At 36.5% G+C, this 14808-nt stretch overlaps 1 protein-coding gene across 1 annotated transcript in view; it reads right to left on the bottom strand.

Annotated features, from left to right (window-relative positions):
• TSGA10 (testis specific 10) overlaps window positions 1-14808 on the bottom strand; it is a 195888-nt gene that overhangs the window by 58787 nt on the left and 122293 nt on the right. The window contains 3 exon segments of the mRNA XM_025353502.1: window positions 6463-6616; window positions 6801-6905; window positions 8567-8769. Coding sequence (XP_025209287.1) covers window positions 6463-6616; window positions 6801-6905; window positions 8567-8769 — 462 coding nt within the window.

Below are 14808 nucleotides of genomic sequence, written 5' to 3'. Positions count from 1 at the left end.
CAGCCAACAGACACATGAAAAAATGCTCATCATCACTGGCCATCAGAGAAATGCAAATCAAAACCACAATGAGATACCATCTCACACCAGTTAGAATGGCAATCATTAAAAAGTCAGGAAACAACAGGTGCTGGGGAGGATGTGGAGAAACAGGAACACTTTTACACTGTTGGTGGGAGTATAAATTAGTTCAACTATTGTGGAAGACAGTGTGGCGATTCCTCAAGGATCTAGAACTAGAAATACCATTTGATCCAGCCATCCCATTACTGGGTATATACCCAAAGGATTATAAATCATGTTACAATAAAGACACATGCACACGTATGTTTATTGCGGCAGTATTCACAAGAGCAAAGACTTAGAACCAACCCAAATGTCCATCAATGATAGACTGGATTAAGAAAATGTGGCATATACACCATGGAATACTATGCAGCCATAAAAAGGGTGAGTTCATGTCCTTTGTAGGGACATGGATGAAGCTGGAAACCATCATTCTCAGCAAAGTAACCCAAGAACAGAAAACCAAACACTGCATGTTCTCATTCACAGGTGGGAACTGAACAATGAGATCACTTGGATTCGGGAAGGGGAACATCAAACACCAGGGCCTATCATAGGGGAGGGGGTGGGGGGAGGGATTGCATTGGGAGTTATACCTGATGTAAATGATGAGTTGATGGGTGCAGCACAGCAACATGGCACAAGCATACATATGTTACAAACCTGCACGTTATGCACATGTACCCCAGAACTTAAAGTATAATAATAATAATCATAAAAAATTAAATGCTTTATTATAAAAAAAAAGATCTGTGACACAAAAGCATCAAGATAAACTATAAAAGAAAACCTACCACATTAAAGGCAGATTTCTCAGCAGAAATTCTACAAGCCAGAAGGGATTGGGGTCCCATCTTTAGCCTCATGAAACAAAATAATTGTCAGCCAAGAATTTTGTATCCAGCAAAATTAAGCAACATAATGAAGGAAAAATAAAATGATTTTCAGACCAATGCTGAGAGAATTTGCAACTACTAAGCCAGTACTATGAAAAATGTTTAAAGGAGTTCTAAATCTTGAAACAAAACCTCAAAATACATCAAAATAGAAGCTCCTTACAAAATAAATCTCATAGATTATTTAATTTCATTTAATTATTTAATGTCATTAAACAATGACACAATGGGGGGGGGGGGAAAAAAACCAAAACAACGTATTAAGGCAACAACTAATGTGATGAACAGAACAGTACCTAACATCTTAATACTAATGTTGAATGTAAACAGCCTAAATACTCCACTTAAAAGATACGGAATGGTGGAATGGGTAAAAATTCACTAAGTATCTGCTGTCTTCAAGAGACTCACCTAACACATAAGGACTCATATACACTTAAGGTTAAGGGGTGGAAAAAGATATTCCACACAAATGGAAAGTGAGCAACAGTAGCTATTCTTACATCAGACAAAACAAACTTTAAAGCAACAACAGTAAAAAAAGAAAAAGAGAGACATTATATAATGATAAAAGGAATAGTCAAAAAGGAAAATATTGCAATTCTAAATATATATGCATATATACACGGAGCTCTCAGATTTAGAAAACAATTACTATTAGACCTAAGAAATGAGATGCACAGCAACACAATAATAGTGGGAGACTTCAATACTCCATTGACAGCACTAGACAGGTCGTCAATACAGAAAGTCAACAAAGAAACAATGAACTTAAACTATACCCTGGAACAAATGGACTTAACAGGTATTTACAGAACATTCTACCCAACAACTGCAGAATATAAATTCTTTTCTTCAGCACATGGAACAGTCTCTCAGACTGAACATATGATAGGACACAAAACGAGTCTCAATAAATTTAAGAAAATCAGATTTATATGAAGTATCTTTTTTTTTTTTTTTTTTTTTTTTTTTGAGATGGAGTCTCGCTCTGTCACCCAGGCTGGAGTGCTGTGGCATGATCTTGGCTCACTGCAAGCTCTGCCTACTGGGTTCACGCCATTCTCTTGCCTCAGCCTCCTGAGTGGCTGGGACTACAGGCACCTGCCACCACGCCCGGATAATTTATTGTATTTTCAGTAGAGATGGGGTTTCACCATTTTAGCCACGATGGTCTCGATCTCCTGACGTCGTGATCCGCCCACCTCGGTCTCCCAAAGGGCTGGGATTACAGGCGTGAGCCACCACGCCTAGCCTCAAGTATCTTCTTAAACTGCAGTGGAACAAAACTGGAAATTATCTCCAAAAGGAACCCTCAAAACTCTAAAAATACATGGACATTAAATAATCTGCTCTTGAGGCTGGGTGCGGTGGCTCATTGCTGTAATCCCAGCACTTTGGGAGGCAAAGACAGGTGGATCACTTGAGGTCAGGAGTTCAAAATCAGCCTGGCCAACATAGTGAAACCCTGTCTCTACTAAAAATACAAAAATTAAGGCTGTGCGCGGTGCCTCATGCCTGTAATCCCATCACTTTGGGATGCTGAGGCGCACAGATCACCTGAGGTCAGGAGTTCAAGACCAGCCTGGCCAACATGGTGAAAACTTTTCTCTACTAAAAATACAAAAAAATTAGCCAGGCGTGGTAGCAGATGCCTGTAATCCCAGCTACTTGGGAGTATGAGGCACGAGAATCGCTTGAACCCGGGAGGTGGAGGTTGCAGTGAACTGAGATTGTGCCATTGCACTCCAGCCTGGGCAACAGAGTGAGACTCTGTCTCAAAAATAATAATAATAATAATAATAATAATAATAATAATAAGCCGGGCATTGTGGCACATGCCTGTATTCCCAGCTACTTGGGAGGCTGAGGCAAGAGAACTGCTTGAACCCGGGGAGCAGAGGTTGCAGTGAGCCGAGATCATGCCACTGTATTCTAGCCTGAGCAACAGAGCAAGATTCCATCTCAAAAAAATTTAATAATAATTATCATCATCATCATCATCATCTAATCTTGAATGATCTTTGGGTCAACAATGAAATCAAGATGGAAATTAAAAACTTCTTTGAACTGAGAGATAATAGTGAAACAACTTATCAAAACCTCTGCGACACACCAAAAGTAGTATTAAGAGAAAAGTTCATAGCATTTAATGCCTACATCAGAAAGTTTGAAAGAGCACAAATAGACACTCTAAGATCACACCTGAAGGAACTGGAGAAACAAGAACAAACCAACCTAAACACAGCAGAAGAAAAGAAATAACAAAGATCAGAGAAGAACCAATGAAAATGAGACAAAAAAATACAAAAGATAAATCAAACAAAAAGCTGGTTCTTTGAAAAGATCAACAAAATTGATAGACCACTAGCAAGATCAACCAAGAAGAGAAGAGAGAAGATCCAAATAAGCTCAATGATAAATGAAACGGGAGATATTACAACCAATACCACAGAAATATAAAAGATCATTCAAGGCTACTATGAACACCTTTACACACACAAACTAGAAAATCTAGAGGAGATGGATAAATCCCTGGAAAAATACAACCCTCCCAGATTAAATGAGGAAGACATAGAAACTCTGAACAGGCCAGTAACAAGTAGAGAGATTAAAACAGTAATTTTTAAAAATTGCCAATAGAAAAAAGTCCAGGACCAGATGGATTCACAGCTGAATTCCATTAGACAGTCAAAGAAGAATTGGTACCAATCCTATAGAACACTATTCCACAAGATATAGAAAGAGGGAATCCTCCCTAAATCATCCTATGAAGCCAGTATCACCCTAATTCCAAAGCTAGGAAAGGACATAACAAAAAATGAAAACTATAGACCAATAACCCTGATGAACATAGATGCAGAAGTCCTCAACATAATACTTGCTAACTGAATCTAACAGCGTATCAAAAAGATAATACACCATGATCAAGTGAGTTGCATACCAGGTATGCAGCAATGGTTTAACATATGCCAGTCAATAAATGTGATAGACCACATAAACAAAATTAAAAACAAAAATCATGTGATCATCTCAATAGATGCAGAAAAAGGATTTGACAAAATCCAGCATCCCATTATGGTTAAAACCCTCAGCAAAACTGGCATAGGAGGGACACACACTTCAAGATAATAAAAGCTATCTATGACAAACCCACAGCCAACATTATACTGAATGGGGATAGTTGAAAGCATTCCCCGAGAACTGGAACAAGACAAGAATGCCCACTTTCACTGTTTCTATTCAACATAGTACCTGAAGTCCTAGACAGAGCAATCAGACAAGAGAAACAAATAAAGAGCATCTAAATCAGTAAAGAGGAAGTAAAACTGTCACTGTTCACTGATAATATGATCATATACCTAGAAAACCCTACAGACTCATCCAAAAAGCTCCCAGATCTGATAAATGAATTCAGTAAAGTTTCTGGATACATAATTAATGTACACAAATCAGTAGCACTGCTATACACCAACAGCGATCAAGCTGAGAAACAAATCAATAACTCAACTCCTTTTACAGTAGGAGCAAAAAACAAACAAACAAACAAAAACACCAACTTAGGAATATACCTAATCAAGGTGGTGAAAGAGTTCTACAAAGAAAACTACAAAACACTGCTGAAAGAAGTCACTGATAACACAAACAAATGGAAACACATCCCATGCTCGTGGAGAATCAATATTGTAAAAACGGCCATACTGCCAAAAGCAATATGCAAATTCAATGCAGTTCCAATCAAAGTACCATAATCATTCTTCACAGAACTAGAAAAACAATCCTAAACTTCATATGGAAACTCAAAAGACCCCACATAGCAAGACTAAGGAAAAGGAACAAATTTGGAGGCATCACATTACCTGACTTCAAACTATACTACAAGATTATAGTTATCAAAACAGCATGGTACTGATACGAAAATAGGCACATAGACCAATGAAACTGAATAGAGAACCCAGAAATGAAGCCAAATACTTATAGCAAACTGATTTTTGACAGAGCAAAGAAAAACATAAAGTGGGGAAAGGACACCTTACTCAACAAATGGTGCTGGGATAATTGGGAAGCCACATGTAGAAGAATGAAACTGGATCCTCATCTCTCACCTTATATAAAAATCAACTCAAGATGATCAAAGACTTAAATCTAACACCTGAAACCATAAAAATTCTAGAAGATAACATTAGTAAAGCTCTTCTGAACATTGGCTTAGGCAAAGATTTCATGACCAAGAACTCAAAAGCAAATGAAACAAAAACAAGTACAAATAGATGGGACTTAATTAAACTAAAAAGCTTCTGCACAGCAAAAGAAATAATCAGCAGAGTAAACAGACAACCCACAGAGTGGGAGAAAATCTTCCCAAACGTGCATCCAACAAAGGACTAATATCCGGAATCTACAAGGAAGTCAAACAAATCAGAAAAAAAAAACAAAAAACAAAAAAACATAATCCCATCAAAAAATGGGCTAAGGACATGAATAAACAATTCTCAAAAGAATATATACAAATGCCCAATGAACATATGAAAAGATGCTCATCATCACTAATTATCAGGGAAATGCAAATTAATACCACAATGAGACACCTTATTCCTGCAAGAATGGCCGTAATTAAAAAATCAAGAAATCATACATGTTGGCATAGATGTGGTGAAAAGGGAATGTTTTCTTTTACACTGCTGGTGGGAATGTAAACTAGTACAACCACCATGGAAAACAGTACAGAGATTCCTTTTAGAACTAAAAGTATAACTACCATTTGATCCAGCAATCCAACTACTGGGTATCTATTCAGAGGAAAAGAAGTCATTATATGAAAAAGATACTTGCACACACATGTTTGTAGCAGCACAATTTGCAATTGCAAAAATATGGAACCAGCCTAAATGCCCATCAAACAACAAGTGGATAAAGAAAATATACCAAGGAATACTACTCAGCCATAAAAAGGAACGAAATAATGGCATTCGTAGCAACCTGGATGGAGTTGGAGACCATTATTCTAAGGGAAGTAACTCAGAAATGGAAAACCAAATATCATATGTTCTCACTTTAAGTGAGAGTTAAGCTATGAGGATGAAAGTTATAAGAATGATACATTGGACTTTGGGGATTCAGGGGGAAGGATGGGAGAAGAGTGAGGAGTACACATTGGGTACAGTGTACACTGCTTGGGTGTTGGATGCACCAAAATCTCAGAAATTACTGCTAAGGAAGTTATCCATGTAACAAAAAAACCACCTGTTCCCCCAAAACTATGGAAATAAAAAAATATATAATTTATGCAAACAGATAAAATATTAGTCCTTTTGCTTTAGTATAATATATATAATTCTAATTTAATTATCAAAATCCTGTATTTTTATATCAATATATCTTGGTAATCCTGTTTAAATATCACTATTAAAGGTAGACTATTGAGTTTCCTTATTACTCCAAATATTCACTATACTAGATATTACTATTTGATCTCAAGAGAATGGATCCTTAAACAGACTCACTCTTCTAATGATCGATCTAGGCCTCGGTCAGGAGATCGATGGTGAGCACGTTCTGGTGAATGACATTTTGTATTTGGCTTCATTGTAGAACTCATATGATAAGCATTACTTGAATAATTTTGGCGGCGAAGTTCTTGTACGGCCCTCTCCCTAAAGCAAAATAGTGATGCTTTAAAATTTTATAACCAGCAAAAGTATTAAAACTATCATAAAAAACTGTAGCTTAATTCATACTTTAACCATCATGAAAGAACTAAAACCTATTTTTACCTAAGAAACAATGCTTTCCATGCTGAAAAGCATTGTTTTTGAGCTTGCATAGAGATAAACTTACCTTTCAAAGCGCTCTGTTCCTAGTTGTCTTTTGGTGATGTCTAAATCAGCTTCCAATTGTGTGACAACATTTCTGAACTGGGCCACATCTCTACTTTGGATGGCCCTGTTTAAAAGAAGGTAAGAGTTATAGTTGACTAAACTTAAAATATGACTATGATTCTGGGGTACATTAAACCATATTGATAGTGGTTTCTCAGCTGGATCCAAATCACATTGTGATTTTTATGGCCAGATTTATTAGTACATCTAAAATATGCCCATGTTAGACATGGTAAGTATGCAGAGTAGCCTACTTGAAAAGCCTAAGCAATCCCAGTCCCATTCAATTAGTTAATCCTTCTCTGTTTCAGTTTCCCTGTGGAAACATATTATACATCATCTGTCTATACTATATACTATAAATAGCTTTTAATGTAAGTACTTAGAAGTATTATATAAAGTAGTAGTATGACCAAATAATTAACACTGGAATTCACTAGCTCCATGATTAATATAGTCTGTTTTATATAATCTATTCAACCAAGTGCCTTATAATGAAATTTGATATATACAATCTTCAATGTAATAGAATCTTTCTTAAGGCCAAACAATGCCTCACAAAACCTGTGATAAGGCACAATATCATAAGGAAGATAAACATTGATGAATGCCACTCACACAGAACATTCTATCCTCTTCACTTGCTTTCAGGAGAGTATCATAGACTGCTGAAACCTAAACTTTAGAGACTAATAACAAACATTTCTCATGCTAATTCTAAGTGTTAGTATTTGCCAGTCAGTCTCAAACAGAGTATAGCCCTTAGAGTGGAAGTTTTGGCGTATTTCATGAAGGTAGATTTCCACCTACCATCTTGAGAAAGTGATCCTGCAAAACTAGTTGAAGGAATCATAATAGCCTAGCTACAGTAACGGAAAAGAAGGACTCAGTCACCACCACCATAACCTGAAAACAGTTTCTGAAGGAAACTGGCCTTGGTTCTGAAGCCCTTGCCTAGTTAGGGGCTCCTAGGAGTGGCTGATTGCCGAGACCATGCTTCTTATCCTTCCCCATGCCCTGAGCTCAGATGTGAGGATAGAGTGGAGGCTGGATGAAAAGTGTTATAGATGAGACAGGTAAGAACAGGGGTTAAGGGTCCCCCATCAGTTTTTATGAGAGGTGACCAAGTTTCATAGAAAAAAATTCACTATATAGGGAGGCATTTCCACCCAATTCTCCAGCCAAAGTTCTTTTAATAACGTGCTGGGAGTGCTAGATATCCTTAAAAAAAAAAAGAAAGAAAGAAAGAAAGAAAAAGAAAAGAAGCCAAAATTGATGTCCTAGGAAGTCTTCTGTATTTTGTGCATGCAGGTGTTCTTCTAGGTACCCAGTACACGCAATAGGTACAAAAGAAAATACAATGTGGCAAATGAAAACACTAGGCTTCAATATATTGGTCTAAATATGAAAATTCTTCTGGTTTCAAACTGGTTAATTTTTTTTCTCATTTTGTTATATTTCCTAAAGGCAGTATTTTAGACCAGACATTCTATTATACTCAAAACCCTGTTGGAAAGAATCAATAGAGATCATTAAACTTAAATTTAGATAAGAAAAACATAATAGAAAAAGTACCACCTCTTAGGCAAATCACAATATTTCTGATCCTCAGTTTAATGACAAATTATAGGAGGCAAATTCTCTAAATTCTAGCTTAAAAATCCTACTAATCTATAAAGTACCAAAAAATTCAGATGTATGACTTCATATTGCTAAACAACTCACATTTTATTTTCTGCCAAACAAAGGTGTTCTTTAAGAAGCTGAATTTCAGATTCTTTTTCTTGAAGTGCTATCTGAGACTGATATTCTTTGTCTCGATTGGCCACCAGCAAAGCTTCTAGATTCTGCATGGAGATTCTCTCATTTGTCATCTGACTCCTCAGGAGTTCAATTTCAGAACGAGCAGAATCTAACTCATTCTCCATCTGTAGAAGAAGAAGAAGATATCTATACTTATTCCCATTAATTCACTTAACTATTATATTATCAGGGACTCACAAAATTTTCATAATGTGTTATAAACTGGCAACTACTTTTAATGTGATTTGAAATTGTATCCCTCCTTCTTACCAAATAAACACACCACACATGTATGTATAGTATCACTTTCTCCATCTCTTTGATCATATCAGAAAATTCATTAATTTAATAAAAGACTTATTAATTTCAAACTGCAACCAGTTTCTACTACCAGCTTTGATATTTCTTTATATACTCCTGCAAGACTGACAGGATATCTGTGAGCACTGCTTTCTCCTGAGTTAGGTGAGCTACATACTTATAAAATGTCACTGGACTCCATAATTAAGGAATATAAGGAGTAATCTCTTATATTCTTTATAAGAGTAGTCTCTTATGTTCTCTTAATATAATTAATTATAATTATATATATTTAATAATATAATTAAATATAATTATAATTAATACAAAGAGTAATCTCTTCTATTCTCATGCATAAACTTGTGGAAAGCTTCCGTTTGAAAATTATCTTGAGCCTTAAAATATGCTCAGTGAGACAAATGTTTTTTTAAAAAGGAGGAAGAACAGTCACTAGTATTTAGAAAAAAATTACTCCTTATCTTGTAATATACGTAACAAATTCTACATGCATTAAAAAAGTTAAATGTGGCTGGGTGCGGTGGCTCAAGCCTGTAATCCCAGCACTTTGGGAGGCCGAGACAGGCAGATCACAAGGTCAGGAGATCGAGACCATCCTGGCGAATACCGTGAAACCCCGTCTCTACTAAAAAAATACAAAAAACTAGCCGGGCGAGGTGGCAGCGCCTGTAGTCCCAGCTACTCGGGAGGCTGAGGCAGGAGAATGGCGTGAACCCGGGAGGCGGAGCTTGCAGTGAGCTGAGATCCGGCCACTGCACTCCAGCCTGGGCGACAGAGCGAGACTCCGTCTCAAAAAAAAAAAAAAAAAAAAAAAAAAAAAAAGTTAAATGTGAAAAGGTAAGCTTTAAATTCCAGTGAAAAGAAATAAAAATGAAATTACAGGGAAGGGAGATAGGTAGGTAGGGAAATTTTCTAAGCTAGATACAATGCAAAAAAAAGTGTGGTCACATTAAAAAAATAAACATTTTGATAGTCAATATAAACTTAACCAAAGGAAACAACTGGAAGACAAATAAACTTAGCAAATAAAATTAATAGTTTATATCTCTACTAGCATAAAGAATGCATATACACTGATGAGAAATATGAGCTGAATGATAATGATCAGAAAATCTACAAAAGGAGAAATACGATTAAATTGTAAATGTATGGGGAAAATTTACCCTTACTAGTAATCAAATAAACTAAAACAAGATGCCATTACCAGTTCAGGGCTTCTTACCTCAACGTTACTGATGTTTTGGGTTGGATAATTATTTGGAGTGGGGGCAGCACTATCCATGACAGGATGCTTAGCGGTCTCCCTGGCCTCTGCCCAGTCGACGCCACCAGCATTCCCCACTCTAGTCTTGACCATCGAAAAGGTCATTATTAAATGCACACTGGGAGCAAACTCTCTTTGAGCCGAACTGGAAAAACTACCGAAGACACTGTTCTAGTCTATCTAATTGGCAAATGTGTTAGTTTGCGTTAATGAACGTTACCTTGGGCAATGGCAATCGCATATACTTTGCTAGCAGGAGTAGAAAATGAACCATGATTTTTTTGACAATAGCTTTTTTGAAATATAATTCGCATGCCATCAATGATTTTTAGCATATTAACACAGTTGTACAATTGTTACCACAATCTAATGTGAGAACGTTTTCATCATCCCAAAAAGAAACTCAAGGTTGGGCATGGTGGCTAACACCTGTAATCTCAGCACTCTGGGAGGCCAAGGTAGGTGGATTGCTTGAGCTCAGGAGTTTGAGACCAGCCTGGGCAACATGGTAAAAATCCATCGCTACAAAAAATTCAAAAACTTAGCCAGGCAAGGTGACATAGGCCTGTAGTCCCAGCTACTCAGCAGGCTGAGGTGGCAAATCGCTTGAGCCCAGGAAGTCGAGGCTACAGTGAGCCAAGATGGTGCCACTGCACTCCAGCCTTGGCCACTGAAAGAGACCCTGTCTCAAAAAAAAAAAAAAAAAAAAAAGCAAAAAACAAAACAAAACAAAAAACCAACACAGAACCTTATCTGGCCCTAGGCAACCCCTAAACTATTTTCTACTATTTGCCTTATTCTGGATATTTCATACAAATAGAAACAAACAATGTGTATGCAGTCTTTTGTGATTGGCTTCCTTTATTAGCATAATGTTTTTAAGAGTTATCAATGTTTTAGCAGGTATCAAAACTTCATTACTTTTATTGCCTAATAATATTCCATTGCATAGATAAATCACAGATGTATTCATGAGTTAAAAATATTTGACTTATTATACTTTGGGACTGTTACAAAGAATATTGCCATAAAACTTTGCATACAAGTATTTGTATGGACATGTTTTCATTCCTCTTGAATAGATGGAAGTGACATTTATGAGCTGTAAGGTAATCTAATTTTTAACACTTTGAGGAACTGCCAAAATGTTTTGCAAAGTTGCCTTACTATTTTACATTTCCACCAGCAATGTATAAGGGTTTCACTTTTTTCACATTTTTGTCAACATTTTTTATCTTCTCTCTGATTATAGCCATCCTAGTGGTTGTGAAATAGTATGGTTTTGATTTGCATTTTTTTATTAATGATGTTCAGCATCTTTTCATGTGTTCATTGGCCATTTATGTATGTTATGTAGAGAAATGTCTATTAATATCCTTTGCCTAGTTTTTAAATTGGGTTATTAAGTTTTTTGTGCTTTGGTTTTTGAGACAAGGTCTCATTCTGTCACCCAGGCTGGAGTGCAGTGATATGAAGATGGCTCACTGAAGCAAACCTCCCACCTCAGGCTCTCAAGTCACTGGGAATACAACCGCACACCACCACACCTGGTTAATTTCTGTATTTTTTGTAGAGATAGGTTTTTGCCATGTTGTCCAGGCTGGTCTTGAACTCCCGGGCTCAAGCAATTCTCCTGTCTCAGCCTCCCAAAATGCTAGGATTACAGGCATGAAACACCGCTATATATTTTGAATATGACTCTCTTATCAGATATATGGTTTGCAAATGTTTTCTCACATCTTGTGCACCGTCTTGTCACTTTCTTGGTATCATTTGCAGCACAGAAGGATTTTTTATTTTGATCAAGTCTACTTAATCTATTTATTCTTTTTTTTGTGTGTTTTTGATGTGTATTTAAGAAAGCGCTGCCTAACCCAAGGTCACAAAGATTTACTTCTGTATTTTCTTCTTAGTATAGTTTTTGCTGTTACATATAGTGCTATGATTCATTTTCAGTTAATCTTTGCATGTGATCCAACTTCATTCTTTTCCAAATAGATGTTAGGTTGTCCCAATGCCATTTGCCAAAAATACTATGCTTTCCTCATTGAATTGTCCTAGCACCTGTATTTTGAAAAATCTTTTGGGCACAAATGTATAAACGATTTCTGGACTCTGAATTCTGTTCCATCAACCTCTATGTCTTTCCTTATGCTAGTGCCACACTGTCTTGATTACTTTAGTTTTGCAGCCAGTTTTGAAATCAGGAAGTGTGAGTCTCCCAACTTTGCTTTTCTTTTTCAAGATTGTTTTGGCTGTTCACTTGCACTTCCATATGAATTTTAGATCAGTTTGACAATTTCTACAAAGAAGACACCTGGGATTCTGGTAAGCATTGCATTAAATTTGTGGATGAGTTTTGGGAGTAATGCCATCTTCACAATGATAAGTGTTCGGACCCATGAACGTGGGATGTGTTTCCCTTTATTTAGGTCTCGTTTAATTTCTGCTGATGATGTTCTGTAGTTTTGTAAAGTACAAGTATTTGTCTTTATTTTTTTAGACAGAGTCTTGCACTGTAACCAGGCGGAGTGCAGTGGCATAATCTTGGCTCACTGCAACCTCTGACTCCCTAGTTCAAGTGATTCTCCTGCTTCGGCCTCCCAAGTAGCTGGGATTACAGGCATGTGCCACCGTGCCCAGCTAATTTTTATATTTTTAGTAGAGATGGGGTTTCACCATGTTAGCCAGGATGGTCTTGATCTCCTGACCTCATGATCGGCCTGCCTCGGCCTCCCAAAGTGCTAGGATTACAGGCATGAACCACTGCGCCCGGCCATATTTGTCCTTTTTTAGTGCTACCCCTTTTGATGCAATTCTGTTTGACAGAATTTTTTTATTTTCATTTGCAGATTGTTCATTGTTAATGTATAGAAATAAGAAATACAATAATTGGATATTGATCTTGTGTCCTACAACCCTGATGCTCATTTATTCTAATAGTTTTTTAGTGGATTCTTCGGATTTTCTATATTTCAGATCATGTCACCTGCAAACAGAGATAGTTTTACTTCTTTTCCAATCTGGATGCCTTTTATTTCTTGTTCATGCCTAATTGCCCTGCCTAGAACCTCTGCTACAATGTTGAATAGAAGAGGCAAGGTTGGCATTCTTGTATTGATACTGATCTTAAGGCAAAAGCATTCAATCACCACTAAAAACAGTGTTTGCTGTGGGTTTTTCATAGATGCCCTTTATGAGGTCAAGAAAGTTTCTATTTCTAGTTTATAGAGTGTTTTCATCAGACAAGAATGTTGGATTTTGCCAAATGCTTTTTCTGCATCCATTGAGAAGCCTGTGTGGTTTTCGTTCTTGATTCTATTGATATGATGATGTATTAACTGATTTTTCAGGTGTTAAACCAACCCAGCACTCATGGAATAAACCCTACTTGATGGTGTAAATTTCATTTTATGTGTTGTTGGATTCAGTGTTACAGTATTTTCTTGAGAATTTTTCACCTGTATTCATAAGAGATAACTGTCTGCAGTTTGATTTTCCTGTGAGGTCTTTGTCTGGCTTTGGCATCAGGGCAATAATGGCTTCATAGAATGCACTGAGAAGTGTTCTCTTCTACTTTTGGAAGAGTTTGCAAAAATTTTGGATCAATGCATCTTGAATCATTTGGAAGAACTCACAACTGAAGCCATCTGGGCCTTGGTATTACTTTATGAAAGTTTAAAAATGTCTATTTTGACCTCTTTAGGTTATAGGTTTATTCAGATTTTCTTCTTTTCCTTAAGTCAGTTTTAATAGTTTGTGTTTTTCTGGAAATTTGTTGATTTCATCTAAACATTTAATTTTTGGCATTCAGTTGTTCATAATATTCCCCATGACACTTTTTTCTGTAAGGTTAGTAGTGATGTCCCTTCTCTTATTCCCAATTTTAGTAATTTGAGTCTGTCACTTTGCTAAAGATTTGTCAATTTTGTTGATACTCTGAAAGAACAAGCTTGTGGCTTCTTTGATTCTCGATTGTTTTCTCTTCTAGTTTCTGTTCTAATCTGGATTATTATTTCCATTCTTCTTGCTGTGAGTTTAGTTTGTTCCCTTTTTCCAGTGTTCTAAGTGGAAGGCTATGTTAGTGACTTAAGAATTTTCTTCTTTTTTAATATAGATAGGCATTTATAGCTATAAATTTCCCTCTAAGTACTGCTTTAGCTGCATCCTATATGTTTTGACACAGTACACTTCCATTTTCACTAATCTCAGAGTATTTTTTTCCTTTGTGATTTTTCCTTTGACTCACCACTATTTGGGAATGTGCTGCTCAATTTTCATATACTTGTGAATTTACAAAATTACCTTCTTTTATCAGTCCCTAACAATTCCACTGTGGTGGGAAAACATACTTTGTATAAGTTCAATCCTCTTAAATCTACTGAGGCTTTTATTATGGCCTAATGTATGATCTGGCCTGGAGGATCTTCCATGTTGAGAAGACTATGTATTCTACTGTTGTTGGAAGAGTGTTTTATATATTTATGTTAATGCCAATTTGGTTTTTGTGTTGTTGAAATCCTGTATTTCCTTGTTGATGTTCTGCTTAGCTGCTCTCTTCATTATTGAAAGTGGGGTATTG

Source organism: Theropithecus gelada, chromosome 13, assembly GCF_003255815.1.
Source record: "Theropithecus gelada isolate Dixy chromosome 13, Tgel_1.0, whole genome shotgun sequence".
NCBI classification, from domain to species: domain Eukaryota; kingdom Metazoa; phylum Chordata; class Mammalia; order Primates; family Cercopithecidae; genus Theropithecus; species Theropithecus gelada.
This window is presented reverse-complemented; position numbering and strand designations above follow the sequence as displayed.